The sequence below is a fragment of the Penicillium soppii genome (assembly GCF_028829465.1).
Source record: "Penicillium soppii strain IBT 18220 chromosome Unknown utg000005l, whole genome shotgun sequence".
Classification (NCBI taxonomy): Eukaryota; Fungi; Ascomycota; class Eurotiomycetes; order Eurotiales; family Aspergillaceae; genus Penicillium; species Penicillium soppii.
In genome coordinates this window covers 3,764,710-3,778,167 of record NW_026643235.1, presented here as the reverse complement: position 1 = coordinate 3,778,167, position 13,458 = coordinate 3,764,710, and the positions used below count along the sequence as shown (strand labels likewise).

Sequence of the window (13,458 nt, the reverse complement as noted above, 5' to 3'; positions counted from 1 at the left end):
TATTAGTAGTTTGCAAGTAAGCAAGCTACTGTGATTACCGTGTTTCTGTTAAGTAAGTCGTCACTTGGACAATTAGGTTGCTTGGCTTTTGATGGCCGATCAGTTAGTGCCGGCCCCGCAACTGATTGGTGACTAGTGTGTCTAGGCAGCCTTGTTAGCGACAGCTACAATCACTAACAAAAGGTGACGAATTCAGGCCTATTTCTGTCCACGAATTTAATTGGGAATAATATCTAAGGGGAGTTTATAATATAAGTTTAGCATCAGATTAACAAGGTATTCCAAGGTTGCTTTCCGAATAATCTAATATGTGTGGCTGTTGAGTGGTAATTGATTGAAATTTTAGCGTCAAGGTGAGCTCCTTTATATATTGCGGCTCTCTCTATGGTCAATCCTTGAAAATGCACGACTCCTGACATAGTTTGTATATATCTTAGCCTAGAATCAACGTAACAATTAATAAAAAAGTAATTAACCAATATGTTTCTACATAAATTGGTGGAGGAAAAAGGGCCTGAAACCGGCACTTTTGCTGGTGGGTAAAGACTTATTGTCAGCGTCTGTAGTTCAACCAGATTCAAACAAACCACGCCATGCCCAAAAGAGTATACTCATCATTAGCCTTTGCAGGGATCGAACACCGGAACATTCATGCGAGTTTTCTACCACTTATGTTGATCTAACCTGCGCAACATAGCCTCTTCGTCATTAAAATAGTATTTTTAGAGCCCAGGCTGCAATATGACCAGCCCACTCAATGTACTGACCAAGTCACCTAGCTAGGAAGTATAGATTACGAAGGTGCCCAAATTTCAACATATAAGTACATGGAGGCCACCAGCTTAGTGCTAGAAGAATTCCACTCAACCAGCAATTACGACCTAAAGATTCAAACTCATGATGCTCTCCATGTTGAAGGCTTTCGCTTTTGTTCTAGCATTCGCTGGACTTGAACAGGTTTATGCAGCCTGTGAACCGGAAATATCCTTCCCTGTCCCGAAGTATGGCAGTAGCACGCTGCGCAATACTTTCGAGACTATCGATCGAAATCTTGAGCAAGCCATCGCCGCTGGTAAGTTTGACGGATCATCTTTCTCGTTGGAGATCTCCTCCTCGGAGAAGACCCTCCACACCAACTACCACTTCAACAAGTCTCTAGGTGGATCACCAATCAATGGATCTTCGGTATACCGAATTGCTAGTAATACAAAGGTCTTTACTGCGTTGGCAATTATCCGCCTCGAGGCGGTGGGGCAGCTCAGCCTCGAAGACGAAATCACTGATTATATCCCCGGGTTGCTGCACAACAAGAGCAAAATTTCCTGGGACGGGATAACTATCCGCTCGCTCTTGTCGCATGCTAGTGGTCTGCCAGACAACTGTGAGTTGAATGGAGAAGTTGAAAGCTATATGATGCTAACTTCTTTCTAGTTGGTGGGGAAGACTTACTTCTTGCACTTGCCGACCCTTCCATTGTTGGACTGCCACCAATTGGTGAATCGCAAACCAAAAGTCTTCCCAAATGTGGAGCATATACGAACTACAAGGTACCTTGCACCGTTGAGGGTACGTACCTATCTAATGCAATTAATCTGGGAGGATACCATGAGACTGACTATGAAATGTCAGATTTGAATGAAAGTCTTCGCCAATCGATGCCAGTGTTCGCACCCCAGAAAGAAACATCCTACAGCAACGTGGGGTTTGATCTTCTTGGCCAAGTTATCTCGAATGTCACCGGTACCAGCTACGAGGACCACATTACCAAGACCATTTTGAATCCCCTCCAGCTTGAACAAAGCTCTTTCGCGGTACCAGATGCCTTAGTCGCAGCGAGTGCTGGACCGGGTTCCGATTGGGGTCATGACTCGGGCTCAGACAACCCGTAAGCTGAATTTCTACCCTCCATTCCACATAACAGTCATTCTAACAAATTAAAAAATCAGTTCAGGCGGCCTCTACAGTTCCTCATCGGACATGATCAAATTCTTGCGCTGGGTCATCAACAATTCCCAGAAAATATCTCCAACGCTCAATTGGCTTCAACCCGCCGCATGGAGTTCCGGTTCACACTCTTCACTCGGTTATCCGTGGGAAATTTTCCGGACCACGGACATCCTGCCAAACACGAAACGACTGGTTACTTTCTACACCAAGAGTGGCGGCTTAAACAGCTACTACAGTTACAGCATCATCATTCCGCAATACGATATTGTGCTGTTCATGGCAGTTGCTGGAGATCTCACTGCATTGAATACAATTTTCACTGAAATTCTCAATCCCCTTGTGATTGCAGCAGAGGCGGAAGCACTATCCCAACTGAAGGCTTCTTATGCGGGAGTCTACACTTCAACCGAGAAGACTTTGAACTCGTCAATTACATTGACCCAGACCGACCCCCGAGCGCTTTATGTTACATCATGGATCTCCAACTCGACCGATGTTCTCGCGGCCCTGATCCCTCTCGTTGCTGCTAAAGCTGGCACGAGCGGGGAAATTTATTTTCAACTTCAGCCAACATTCGAGACAAGACGGAGAGGCAGTGAGACAGGCGAGATCTGGCGCTTCATCAATGTAATCGATGATTACGATTCCCCCACGAATGCTACCACCATTTGGAATGACTATTGTGTGTCCAACGTGGACCCGCTGTCATATGGAACAGTTCCTTTGAATGAGGTTGTCTTTTGGAGAAATTCTAGCAGTCCTACGTCAAAGGTGTCAGAGCTCACACTTTCTGCTTTCGGGGCGAACTTGCGACGGGAGTGAGGTTCCTGAATATAAGATGGACTGCTTTTTGATTGTGATAGATTGTATTTATACTTGGTGGCGGGTGCGAAGGGATATAGAGGCCTTGTTGGAAATGTTTAATTCTGACCGAATTACCTAAATCACTTTCACAGAGTTTGTGTTAAGTAAAAAATGGAAATAGCTTCAATTGCAAGAAAGGGATACAGTACACCATATAGAGCGGTGCAAAAAGGGCACTGGAAAGAGACCTAATTAGGAGATTGATACCTTTAAAAATGGGTTCCGACCCTGGACGCAGTATCCCTCGTAGGTGTGACTATTAGCATAGGAATGTTACATGCATCCTGGGTGGAGAGGGGAACGTTAGCTCTGGCAAGTTGGGACATTGTTCGGTTGGTTTTAGACCACATGTTCTCTTACCAATTATTTGCGGTAATGCCCATATCTGGTTTTTTCTGTTGCATGTTTTGCATTCCAGCCATGATAGACAAAATACGTAGCTGCTCCTTAATGTAACTCTGCAATTCTTTCGAGCCATGGGGCGATTGCTTGCACATGCTTAACGGCCACAAAAGGGAACGCGCCCAAGCGGAATATTGTATTCGGGTATTTGGATCGTATGACCAGTTGCCAGGGCGCAGATCATTTGGCACACTAGCGCATATATCTATCGCGACCATGTTTGCGATCCCCGACGCAACTCGCCTCGATTCCCCCAGGTCTTCTGCGAGTTCTTCTGTAACATCCGCATGGAATGACAAGTATGAATTGATGGCCGATGTCAGCAATGTTGCGGTAAGCAAACACATCAATCTTAGCGTATTCCAGGCTTGAGCAATCCGAAAGCTTTGAAAAGTGTGACTTGGGATTTGAAGATATTCCACCGGCCCTGAGACCGATGTGTAGTTTGGTCTGATATCGCGGAATGTAAATGAATCAGGATAGGTTTGGGGCATTGAGACAAGTAGGGATTGAATATCGGTTTGCAGAGTTTGGAGCTGTGCCAGGTACGAAAAAGTGATTGAACCTTCCTTAGACTCCGCGTTGAGAGTAGCAAGGCGATCCAGTATTAACCACATATCCACTTGGGGGCCGTTTTTGTACCATGAAACAGAGTAAAGAGCTTGAAGCTGGTCGGGCAACCGTACGCAACGATATATGCAATCAAGCTGTACGGCAGAAATTATATGATGGAGAACACCTTGACCAACCGGTGTTTGGAACGATTCGGATGTAGACCACTGTGCAATTACTGCTAAAGCTCCTCGAACATGGGTTGACCAAATATCCTGTACCTGATGATATGATGTTGGCGAGATGGCTTCAAAGAGTGCCAGCAATAAAATAGATGCGATGGTTTCTGTTGTTGGTGGCGCTTTTGGTTCTTGGAGGGCTACCTTTATTTGCGACAAAGCATCGCCGTAATTTCGGTGGGCAAGTTCCCGCAGGTCTTCTCGTTGTTGTTCGTTCGCCATATGGCCCAAGGCCACTGCCTCAAAGCTCTTTTCTAATGAAGCAGGGCGAGTTTGTCGCATGTACATGACTGGTAGATATTCGAGATATACTCCATGTGCATAAGCAGAGGCGAATAAGCCGATAGCTTGGAAAGATGGAGGATGCGCCAGTTGTTGTAGTGGTGCTGAAGTCGGCGGTCTGACAGCGATTTGATTTCGCACCGGGCTTGATCCTTCGACCTTTAACTTCCGCTTAGAGGTATGCGATCCTGCCTTTCGGATCACTGTGTCGGTTTCATGTTGAAACATGAGATCAAGCTCAGTACGATAGCCATCGCATATAGCTTGGACATTCCGGCATTGTGTGCAACCTGGATGTTGACGGTCGCACTGGACAATTTCGGTTACTCAACTTCTCCTTAATTCCAGTTCTTCAGCTTACTTTTATGCGGCGTTCGCGGCACAGCCTGCAGGCTGTTGATCTTCTTCCTCTGGTCGCCATTGTGGACCAATTTGGACGATTCTATCCCTCGACATCAAAGATCAATGAAAATTCGACATACACAAAGGTATTGCCAGAGACGATCGCTTCGTGTGATGGAAGCCTAGATTATGAAGGTGGCTGAAGCCAATGTGGGGGCGGTTCTCAGGCACGTCGTTTTGCTAGTGATCTCAAGAATTTGGAACTCGGATCTTGGACCTGCCAGACATATCTACCTTAGATGTTGCAGCTAAAAGGAAACCTCAGTGGAGAAAGCGCCAGTGTTAAGATCCAGTTGATTTTTTAGCATTCTAACAATTCCAGGGATTATGCACCAACTCATGCGCCACAATGCTTTGCGAAGGCGTATACTTAGTTAACTAGTCTCCCCCTACCTCTCCCTACTCCATACTTGGTTTTCCATGAATGTATCTTACTCTGTATTCCCAAATGAAGTCGTGGGCTCCACCTAGCGTCCAGATTCTACTGGTCGACTTTGAAAACCCGGCCAGATCAAGATTCTAACCATAAATACCGTCCCAAGGTTGACCTATACCCGGACCCCTATATCTCCATTACGACGACCTACTCAAACGGCATCTTGATGTCCTCGGTTAAAATCATTGATTCTGTTGTTATAATTAAGCAAGAGCATTGACCAGGCTTGATCGAGCGGCAACTTTCTCCGCAAGTGCACGCGGAGTTTGGTTCACCAGCACATCAGCCGACTGTAACGTCGCCTCGAACCGTTTCAAGATCCAGTTCCGCAACTCAACAGCAACCAGGGAGTCCAAGCCCAGAGCAAGGATTTCATCGACCGTGCCCACATCGACCGAAAGTAACTGAGAAATTTTCCTCGTGATCGCCCGCAGGATGAAGTCGGCCACAGCCCCCTCGCTACCATCGGCGATGACTTGCTCGAATGATTGCTCTTCTTCGTCATCACCACCCCCAACAGGGGCTTCATTGATGCCGCGCCGTGCCTCACGGAACAAGGCGGAGTGAATGGGTCCATTGGGTGCGGTTGCACCAGCTAAAGACTCGGCGTCGAAACCAATGACAGCCTGGGAAATTCCGGCCCCATTTGGCTCAACAGCAGCACCGAGGATGTAATCGAGGAACCGGGTAAGATGTTCTGCTTGAATAGGCTTGAGACCCACCCGCCGGTTTTCATTCTCAAGAGCACCATCATCGTTCACTGACAAAGTGTCCTCTCTCCAATCGAGGTTCACTGTCATGAAATTGGTCTGAGATGATGATTTCAACTGCTCCTGATGCGCCAGGGAGTCTTGCCAGGCGTCGACACCAGTATTACTGGCATCGATGTTATTTCCAAGGAGATGCTTGGCCGATAATAGCGAAAGGAAGAATGTCAAACTGGGAGAGGCAAAGACACGGTAAAGGGCAGGAACTCCATTCATCTCGTCTCCGTGATATTCCTGTGGTAAATTGTGAGCATAGATTCCAAAGTTCACCGAAAATGTATCGAAATCGCAGAGCAAGAAAAAAATGTCTGAAAATATGGGAAACGATTGGGTCAACTTACAATTTCGGCAGCGGCGGTCTGAATAATTCCATGAACAGTGGGCGCGCCACGACTGGCGAGTGTAGAAGAAATCTCTCGGAGGGCAGACTCGGAAGATATATCTCCTTGGGCGATATATAGACAAGCTCCAGTCTGAATGGCCTGCAATTTCGCTTGGAGGGTCTTTGTGTCATTGGGATCTACAAGTTCCCTTGACACCAGAACAACATGTCTCGCGCCGCGACGCACCATCTGCATCATGAGGTTCTGCTCCAGGTTTCCTAATTTGCCTGCAATGAGATATGTGGCGTTCTGATTGGACCAGGGATCATTTTCTGAAGAGGGAAGAACTGGAACACTTGACTCGGAGCTGACTTGAAGAACAACCTTGGAGGCAGTGCCATTTTTCAGCGTCTTCAGTGCATCTGCAACTTCCGACACATCCCGGACAGCTAGATTGAAGCCCCCCATTGGTATATGCTGGAACGCAGCTGTCGCTTGGGAGATCAGGGTGGTAGTTAGATTGGGACGGGCTTGAACAAGGCTGTCAATGTCGACAAAATGAAGAGCCACGTTGGGCGGAAGCTTGCTCGATATCGATGACGAGGACTGTCCAATGACTACCACGCTGCCGAATGGCTTGATGTGGGCAAGTGCTTCTTCTGCTGGCGCCGAATTGCCCGCTGCATGAATCACGGCGTCGAGTCCATCGGGGAAGATATCTCGGGGTAAGCGTCGATGGAATGAAGCACGGGTTACCAATACATCCGAGGGATCAATGCCCAAGTGCTCTTTGAGTAATCGAGCTTCGGCAGAGTTCGCAGCAGTTGCAACGAGGCGAATGCCAATTGATCTGGCAATTCCGATGGCCGCCCGACCAACCGCAGTGCCGGCTCCGTGGATTAGTACAGTGCCCCGGCCCGAAAGCATACCACCTACCTCGCGGATAGCATATGAAGCTGCCATGGCTTCCAAAAGCATTGCCGCAGCGTCGGAAGATGGCAACTTCATGGGCAGGCGGCCAGCGAGGGTTCCTGGTATGCGCAGTCGAGTCGCACCCACGACTGGGGCCAGGGCAATTACATGATCACCTGGAGCCAGTGAAATAACGTCGGAACCAACGTTGGTGACGAAACCTGCGTACGCACCCATCTTCGGGCGAGAAATGGGATCCCCCATGGCAAGATTCTGGGACTCAATCTCAATTGAGTCTGGACCTATGGGCGTCGCAAAGGTTTCTCGGTCCTCTAGGAACAGGTCGGCACCATCCGAAGAAAGCACCAGAGGTCGTTCACAGCTAGCAATTTCTTGAAACTGAGGCTCAGCGCTTGAATTTCCAGAATTGTAGATGACCCAGTTGAGCCTTTCGCTGCGGTGTAGACGTGGAACCATGACGGCACCATTGTTGCGAACTCGATATTCACGTTCCGTATGGGGCATGCTGAGGTTTGACACCTGATTAATTGTTCCAACCACAATGTCAAGCAGGCGTGCTTGGTTGAGGTCGCTTGCGAGGAACAGTGAGGATACATGGACGGTAGTAAGACGGAGATCATCTTTTTCCACATGCGCAGTACGAGCAAGGCTCTCGTTCTGATGGAAAGACGGAGGTACATCAGGGCTGAGCCAAACGAGACGCGAAGAATTTGCCAAGAGCGTGGTAATTGCAGCTGTAGCGACTGGGTCTGCCAAAATGGGTTGCTCTGGCTGGTCATCAATGATTAGGGCGGCGTCGTTGCATGTGTCGCCTAGTGCACCAGTGCGTTGAAGATCCTCCACGGCACTTCGAGTCAATTGATTGATTGTAACATTCTCGTTGACGGCCTGCAATGCTCGAACCAGTGCAACGGACCAAACCGGAGCATACTGGGGCACGCAATGTGTGAGAATATGCATGACCGGCATATTCTGAACTCTGGGAGGTCGTGTCAGAAAAACAAGTCTACCGCGGGCGTCATCTTTGTAGACAACTTGCTCCGTCAGTGAAGTCGAGGTGGTGTTCTGTGATGTATATTCCTTGGACTCGCGTTGATTGAGCCGAAGAAGTACAATGCCGTTGGGTTTGACCAGCATTTCAGCCTGACTCAACCATTTGGTCGAAGTAGCCAGAACCAGATCATAACATCCGAGTTGAAGTCCACGCATCTTGGGGTCGCTGGTGGGGAACATGGTCCGGAATTGTATCAAGGGGTTCTCAAGACGCGTAGCGGCTTCGTCGAAAAGACCTGGTGTGGTGTCGATAAAATCGAAAGACGTGATTTTATTGTTCGGAGACTCGAAAGCAGCAGTGAAGTCTTCCGATAGATCGACCCCAGCGCCAAGCCCGATCAAGGATAATTGGTCTTGTTTTGAGGCAAGCAGCCCGACAATATCCGCAAATGAAGGGTTTTGGGGCATGTCTTCAGTTCGCAAATGATCGAGGTCGGGTTGCAAGCGTAACTCGTAGCAGATCTTTGCAGAAATATCGCCATCTTCATCCCGTTTCATGTTGGTTGAGGGTTTCGTTAGGCTTTGGAGCTTTAGACCAGAGATTGAAATCACCTGGTTGTCGCCGCATGCAGATGAGATACTCCAACTTGCTGGGTCAGATTCGATGGTGTCCAGAAGTGTGGAGATTTCGAAAGTTGAGCCCGGAGCTTGCAAAAGGGACGATGTCGCGACCAGCAGCTCACTGATGTGGCTTGGCATGATAGGACCAGGGCCGACGCGAAGGGATTGTAGCGGAAAGACTGTTTGGAACATGCTTTCAAGTGTCGACGGGTGGATTATGAGCGGATTCTGGTGCCCATCAGACACCATGGCCACAGCATCTGGCACTATCAAGGATGAAGAGGATTGCGATCCATCGGGCGCAACCTTAATGGAGCTGATGCCCGCAAAGGCAGGACCATATGTATTGCCCACAGAGTCCAGGTCCCTATATAGGTTTTGGTGGGGGATGATGTGGCTAGTGTTTGGCATTGGGGGGAATCCTGTACCCTTTGTGGATGCTGCTGTGGCGTTGTCCTGCTCGGCGAACTCTGCCTCGATGATACCGGTGGCATGAGTATGCCAGTGACCAGTACTGTCGGAAAGAGCAGCAATCGAGAAGTCAAAAGAAACATCCGCGCCAGGGTGTTGCTGAAGACTCAATTGAAGTTCAACGCGCTGTGCATCATCTGGCATAAACAGTTTTCGTTTGAATTCGACGTCACGAAGCACCAATGTTCCAAGCGAGGAAACTGGGAAGCGCCGGCGTGAAACCTGCGTCACGGCCTCGATGGCCATGGAGATGTACCCTGCGCTGGGGAACATGGTAACGCCATCAATGGCATGGTCGGCAAGCCACGGCAGCGATGTCCGGCTAATGGAATGCCTCCAGCGAGGTTGAGAATCAGTTGCATCAAGAACTGGCACACCGAGTAGCTCATGATACGGCTCATTACGCAAACGATAAGCTTGAGTCAGGCGAAATTCCTGGCTGTGCTGGGTGGAATGGTCCCACGAGTATGCCGGAAGATCATACAGCACGGCTGCTGAGTCTGCGCCATGAGCCATTGCGGACACGGCATTCCATTCCACATTGACGCCGCGTTCAAATAACTTACCCGTCAGAGTCAATGCGCTGGTTATAGAGTCTAGCTTGCGCTGCAACACCGGATGGTAGTCAAATGAAACCTTAGGCAGATCTGGGTGGCTGAGACTTTGTCGAACTGGACTAGCCAAGCCCGGGTGGGGACCAATTTCCACGAAGAATACGTGTGATTCTGGGTGAAGTGTCTCTTTGGCAAGCGTTTGAATAGCATCGCTGAAACGGACCGGTGAGACGATGTTCGAGATCCAATACTCTGCGTCGAATCCAGATGACTTCACTTGTCCGGTGACAGATGACACAAATACCACCTTTCCATCAGGAGCAGTTAAGCTCTCTGTGCTCATTGTATCAAGGCGGAACCGATAGTAGTCGGCCACGGCACTCATGTGGTGCGAATGGTACGCTGTCTCAACAACCACTTTGCGATGGAAGGTTCCATCGTCAGCTTGGGCGATGCGCTTATCAATCTCATCAATGGCGCTCATATCACCCGAAATAGTCACGCTGTTGGAACTGTTGACACAGCCGACCACGGCTTCTCCTGTTGGCAAATTCTCGAGATATTGTGCAACTTCATCCTCACTGAGACCAACGGACAACATGGCACCTTGTTCTAACCCCTTCAGTTTTGTAGCGGCAGCTAAAAAGCCACAGTGGAAGGCGACTGTCATCGCTCTCTCCTGCGAAATGTGACCTGCCAAAAATGCGGCGGCTATTTCACCACTTGAATGGCCTATGACGGCGCGGAATTTCAACCCGTAGGCCCGGAGGAGAGCAACAAGAGCAATTTGAATGGCCGTAGTGGCAGGCTGGGATAGCTCAGCTTCGTTGATTCTGGACACTGCTTTGTCGCAAAGAAGTTCCTCCTCGAGATCCCACCTGGCACCCAATTTGCAAAGGATGTCTCGGGAGAGGCGCAAGGAATCCCGAAAGACAGTAGAGGCTGTGGTCTCATGCAACAGTAGCTCTCGGCCCATGCCAGCCCATTGTGATCCTTGGCCACTGAACACAGCGACAATATCAGGCTCTGAAGCTAGTGATTTTGTGATGGGGACTGAGTGTGATTGGTTGAGAATTTGCAACAGAGATTCTTGATCGTCTGCTACTGCGCTGAAACGATAAGACATGTCACAGCGTCGGTGCAATAGGTTGTAGGAGAGATCCGCCAGCGGAGTATCCTCAGTGTGACGGCTGATCCAGCTCTCGTATGCGGCAACTTTGGCTTTCAATGAAACCAAGCTGTTGGCCGAAAATTTGAAAAGACGAGGGCAAGGTGCGCCAGACGTGGATATTGTGTGGGTGTTCAGTGATCCTCGCTCAAGAATAACGTGAGCGTTCGCACCATCAGAACCAATGCTGTTAACCGAGACACGAGGGGTAATTCCAGGGTGGGTAGGCCAAGGTACTGCCTTCGTTGGAATAGTAATCCTATCCAGCGGGAGACCTTGTTGAGGATTTGAGAACCCGGCGACTGCGGGAATCACTTCCCTGTCTAGAATGACGGCTGCCTTGATCAAGCTCGACAAACCAGCTGCACTCCCGCCGTGACCTATGGATCCCTTAGAGGAGCCAACGTAAAGAGGAACTGAGCGATCCTGGGATCCTCCAAAGGCCTCTGCGATGGCAGTTAGCTCCTCATGGTCGCCTGCCTTGGTGCCCGACCCATGTGCCTCAACATAGGCAACTTCCTCTGGCATCAACCCAGCACGGCTGTATGTCATTTGAGCCAGCCTGGTTTGATCCTGGCCGATGCCGCTGTTACGGATGATGGTGCGCACTGGGTTTCCATCTCGGACGGCGGCATCTAATCGTTTCAGAACCAGGGCAACTGCGGCCTCGCCGCGACCGTATCCATCACCACGCTCGTCGAACGGATAGCTCTGCCCAGTGCTTGTAAGAAGATGCAAGTTGGATGCAGCGACCAGAGCCATTTCCGAATCGCCATTGCGCAGGCTTTGGCATGCTAAGTGGAGCGCAACGAGACCTTCAGAGTCTTTCGAATCTAATGTCAAAGAGGGGCCATGTAGGCGCAAGAATTGCGATATGCAATTTGAGGGCTTGACACCACTTGTATGGGCGACTGGGAACTCCACAATGTCCTTGTTCAAGTGCCGATCATATTCTGTGGTGGAGACTGCTGTGTACACTGACGTTGCGGTTCCCAGGATGTTCTCGCCTGAAACACCGCCACTCTCGAGGGCTTCATATGCTAATTGTAGCAGAAGGCGTAGCTGTGGATCGACTGCAGCGACTTCAGACTTTGAAAGACCAAAAAAGTCATGGTCGAAGTTGTAAACGTCACCAGAGAGGAAGTGCCCACCCCGGTGATTGCCAGGATGCTCAGAGATCTACGATCGATCGTCAGATTCCATGCCTTCCTTTTTTCTTTTTTGCTGGGTATGATCACTTACATCTTCGTCACATCGCTCTTTAGGAATGTCGATCCATGCGCGTTCTCCACTTTCGAGAAGCTCCCAGAGGTCCTGCACGTCGTGAATCCCGCCAGGTAGACGAAATGACAGGCCCACTACCGCAATGGGCTCAATCGAAGTGGGTGCAACCATGACTGTGATTCAATGGCTTTCAAAAACTGATATACTGATTGGGTCACCTCGATAGGCCCTTTTAAAAGCCCCACATAGACTTGTTTGCAATGAGAAAGAAATTACCCTGTATGTTGATGCATCGATTGCCTGCTGAAGCCGTGGTTAAAGGCATTGGCACCTGGTGCATTGCTCCCGCAGAGTCAATGACTCCGTAATTCGGCGACAAGCTTGCCCGTGCAAGAGTCATTCTTACTGACAAGCCCAATCGCTCTCGAACACAGATTTGGGGGCCGAGCAGAGTGGCCTAGAAACATTGTCACGGAGATTTGACTGTGGTCTCGTATCCATCAACTCTATACGGTGGGGTACTTGAACCCGCTTGTGACTCCGTGGATGGACGGAGTAGACGAAGACAACCCGGGACTGGTGAAGCTCCTTGAGAGTACATGGAGACATTGATTGGATGAATGGAAAGTAAGAAATTAGTCTAGCCAGTAATAATTGTTCAGGACAAGGCAAGTCAAGGGCATAAAGACGCGTTGAAACAAACATATGTGGTATTAATACAATGGTATTGATCCACGGGTACCGAAAATTACTTAGCGCTAGAGGTGGGCTGACAATCCGTCAACTGGTGACTTAGCGCCAAGAATTCCAAGGTTGTGAATAGCTGGGATATACTACATTCTGAGGGCAATCAATTATGGGCATCTCGGGATGATAATGGCTTGGATGTGATATTTGAGACGAGACTACCAGAAAAAGAAAATTCGTTTTGATGGCATTGTCCTGCATACTACCTAGAAGGCCCTTCCATGCAGACTAGAATGCCGAGTTTGATCCCCCACATATCAATATCATATTATCATTGTCATTCTGAATATGGATAAATTGTACAACCAGTGTAAACAGATATTACGTATTGGGTTTTCATATTATCAACATTCCGAAATATATTTTAGTGACTAGAGAGTCATGAGGCCAAAACTATATAACTGAAATTGATCTTGACGTTTCGGTTTCAAAGAATCGTTAATTAGCAGCCACACGTGTTGAATCTCTCAAAACATTGACAATACAAGTAGATCCTCAAGAATATCTAAGTGAGCAAATAATCCAAAATTTTC

At 48.8% G+C, this 13,458-nt stretch overlaps 3 protein-coding genes across 3 annotated transcripts; 1 reads left to right on the top strand and 2 right to left on the bottom strand.

The window, feature by feature from the left end:
- Positions 1 to 900: 900 nt before the first annotated feature.
- On the top strand, positions 901 to 2,769 carry N7529_006892 (serine hydrolase domain-containing protein; the record flags this gene model as incomplete). Its single annotated transcript, XM_057242419.1, has 4 exons — positions 901 to 1,381; positions 1,432 to 1,566; positions 1,630 to 1,885; positions 1,947 to 2,769. The coding sequence occupies 4 exons, from the start codon at positions 901 to 903 to the stop codon at positions 2,767 to 2,769; spliced, it is 1,695 nt and encodes a 564-aa protein (XP_057097778.1).
- A 2,558-nt stretch (positions 2,770 to 5,327) lies between these two features.
- On the bottom strand, positions 5,328 to 6,107 carry N7529_006891 (acyl carrier protein; the record flags this gene model as incomplete). The annotated part of the gene is made up of 1 exon (XM_057242418.1): positions 5,328 to 6,107. The coding sequence occupies one exon, from the start codon at positions 6,105 to 6,107 to the stop codon at positions 5,328 to 5,330; it is 780 nt and encodes a 259-aa protein (XP_057097777.1).
- Positions 6,108 to 6,223: 116 nt separating this feature from the next.
- On the bottom strand, positions 6,224 to 12,349 carry N7529_006890 (ketoacyl-synt-domain-containing protein; the record flags this gene model as incomplete). The annotated part of the gene is made up of 2 exons (XM_057242417.1): positions 6,224 to 12,133; positions 12,197 to 12,349. The coding sequence occupies 2 exons, from the start codon at positions 12,347 to 12,349 to the stop codon at positions 6,224 to 6,226; spliced, it is 6,063 nt and encodes a 2,020-aa protein (XP_057097776.1).
- Positions 12,350 to 13,458: the final 1,109 nt, after the last annotated feature.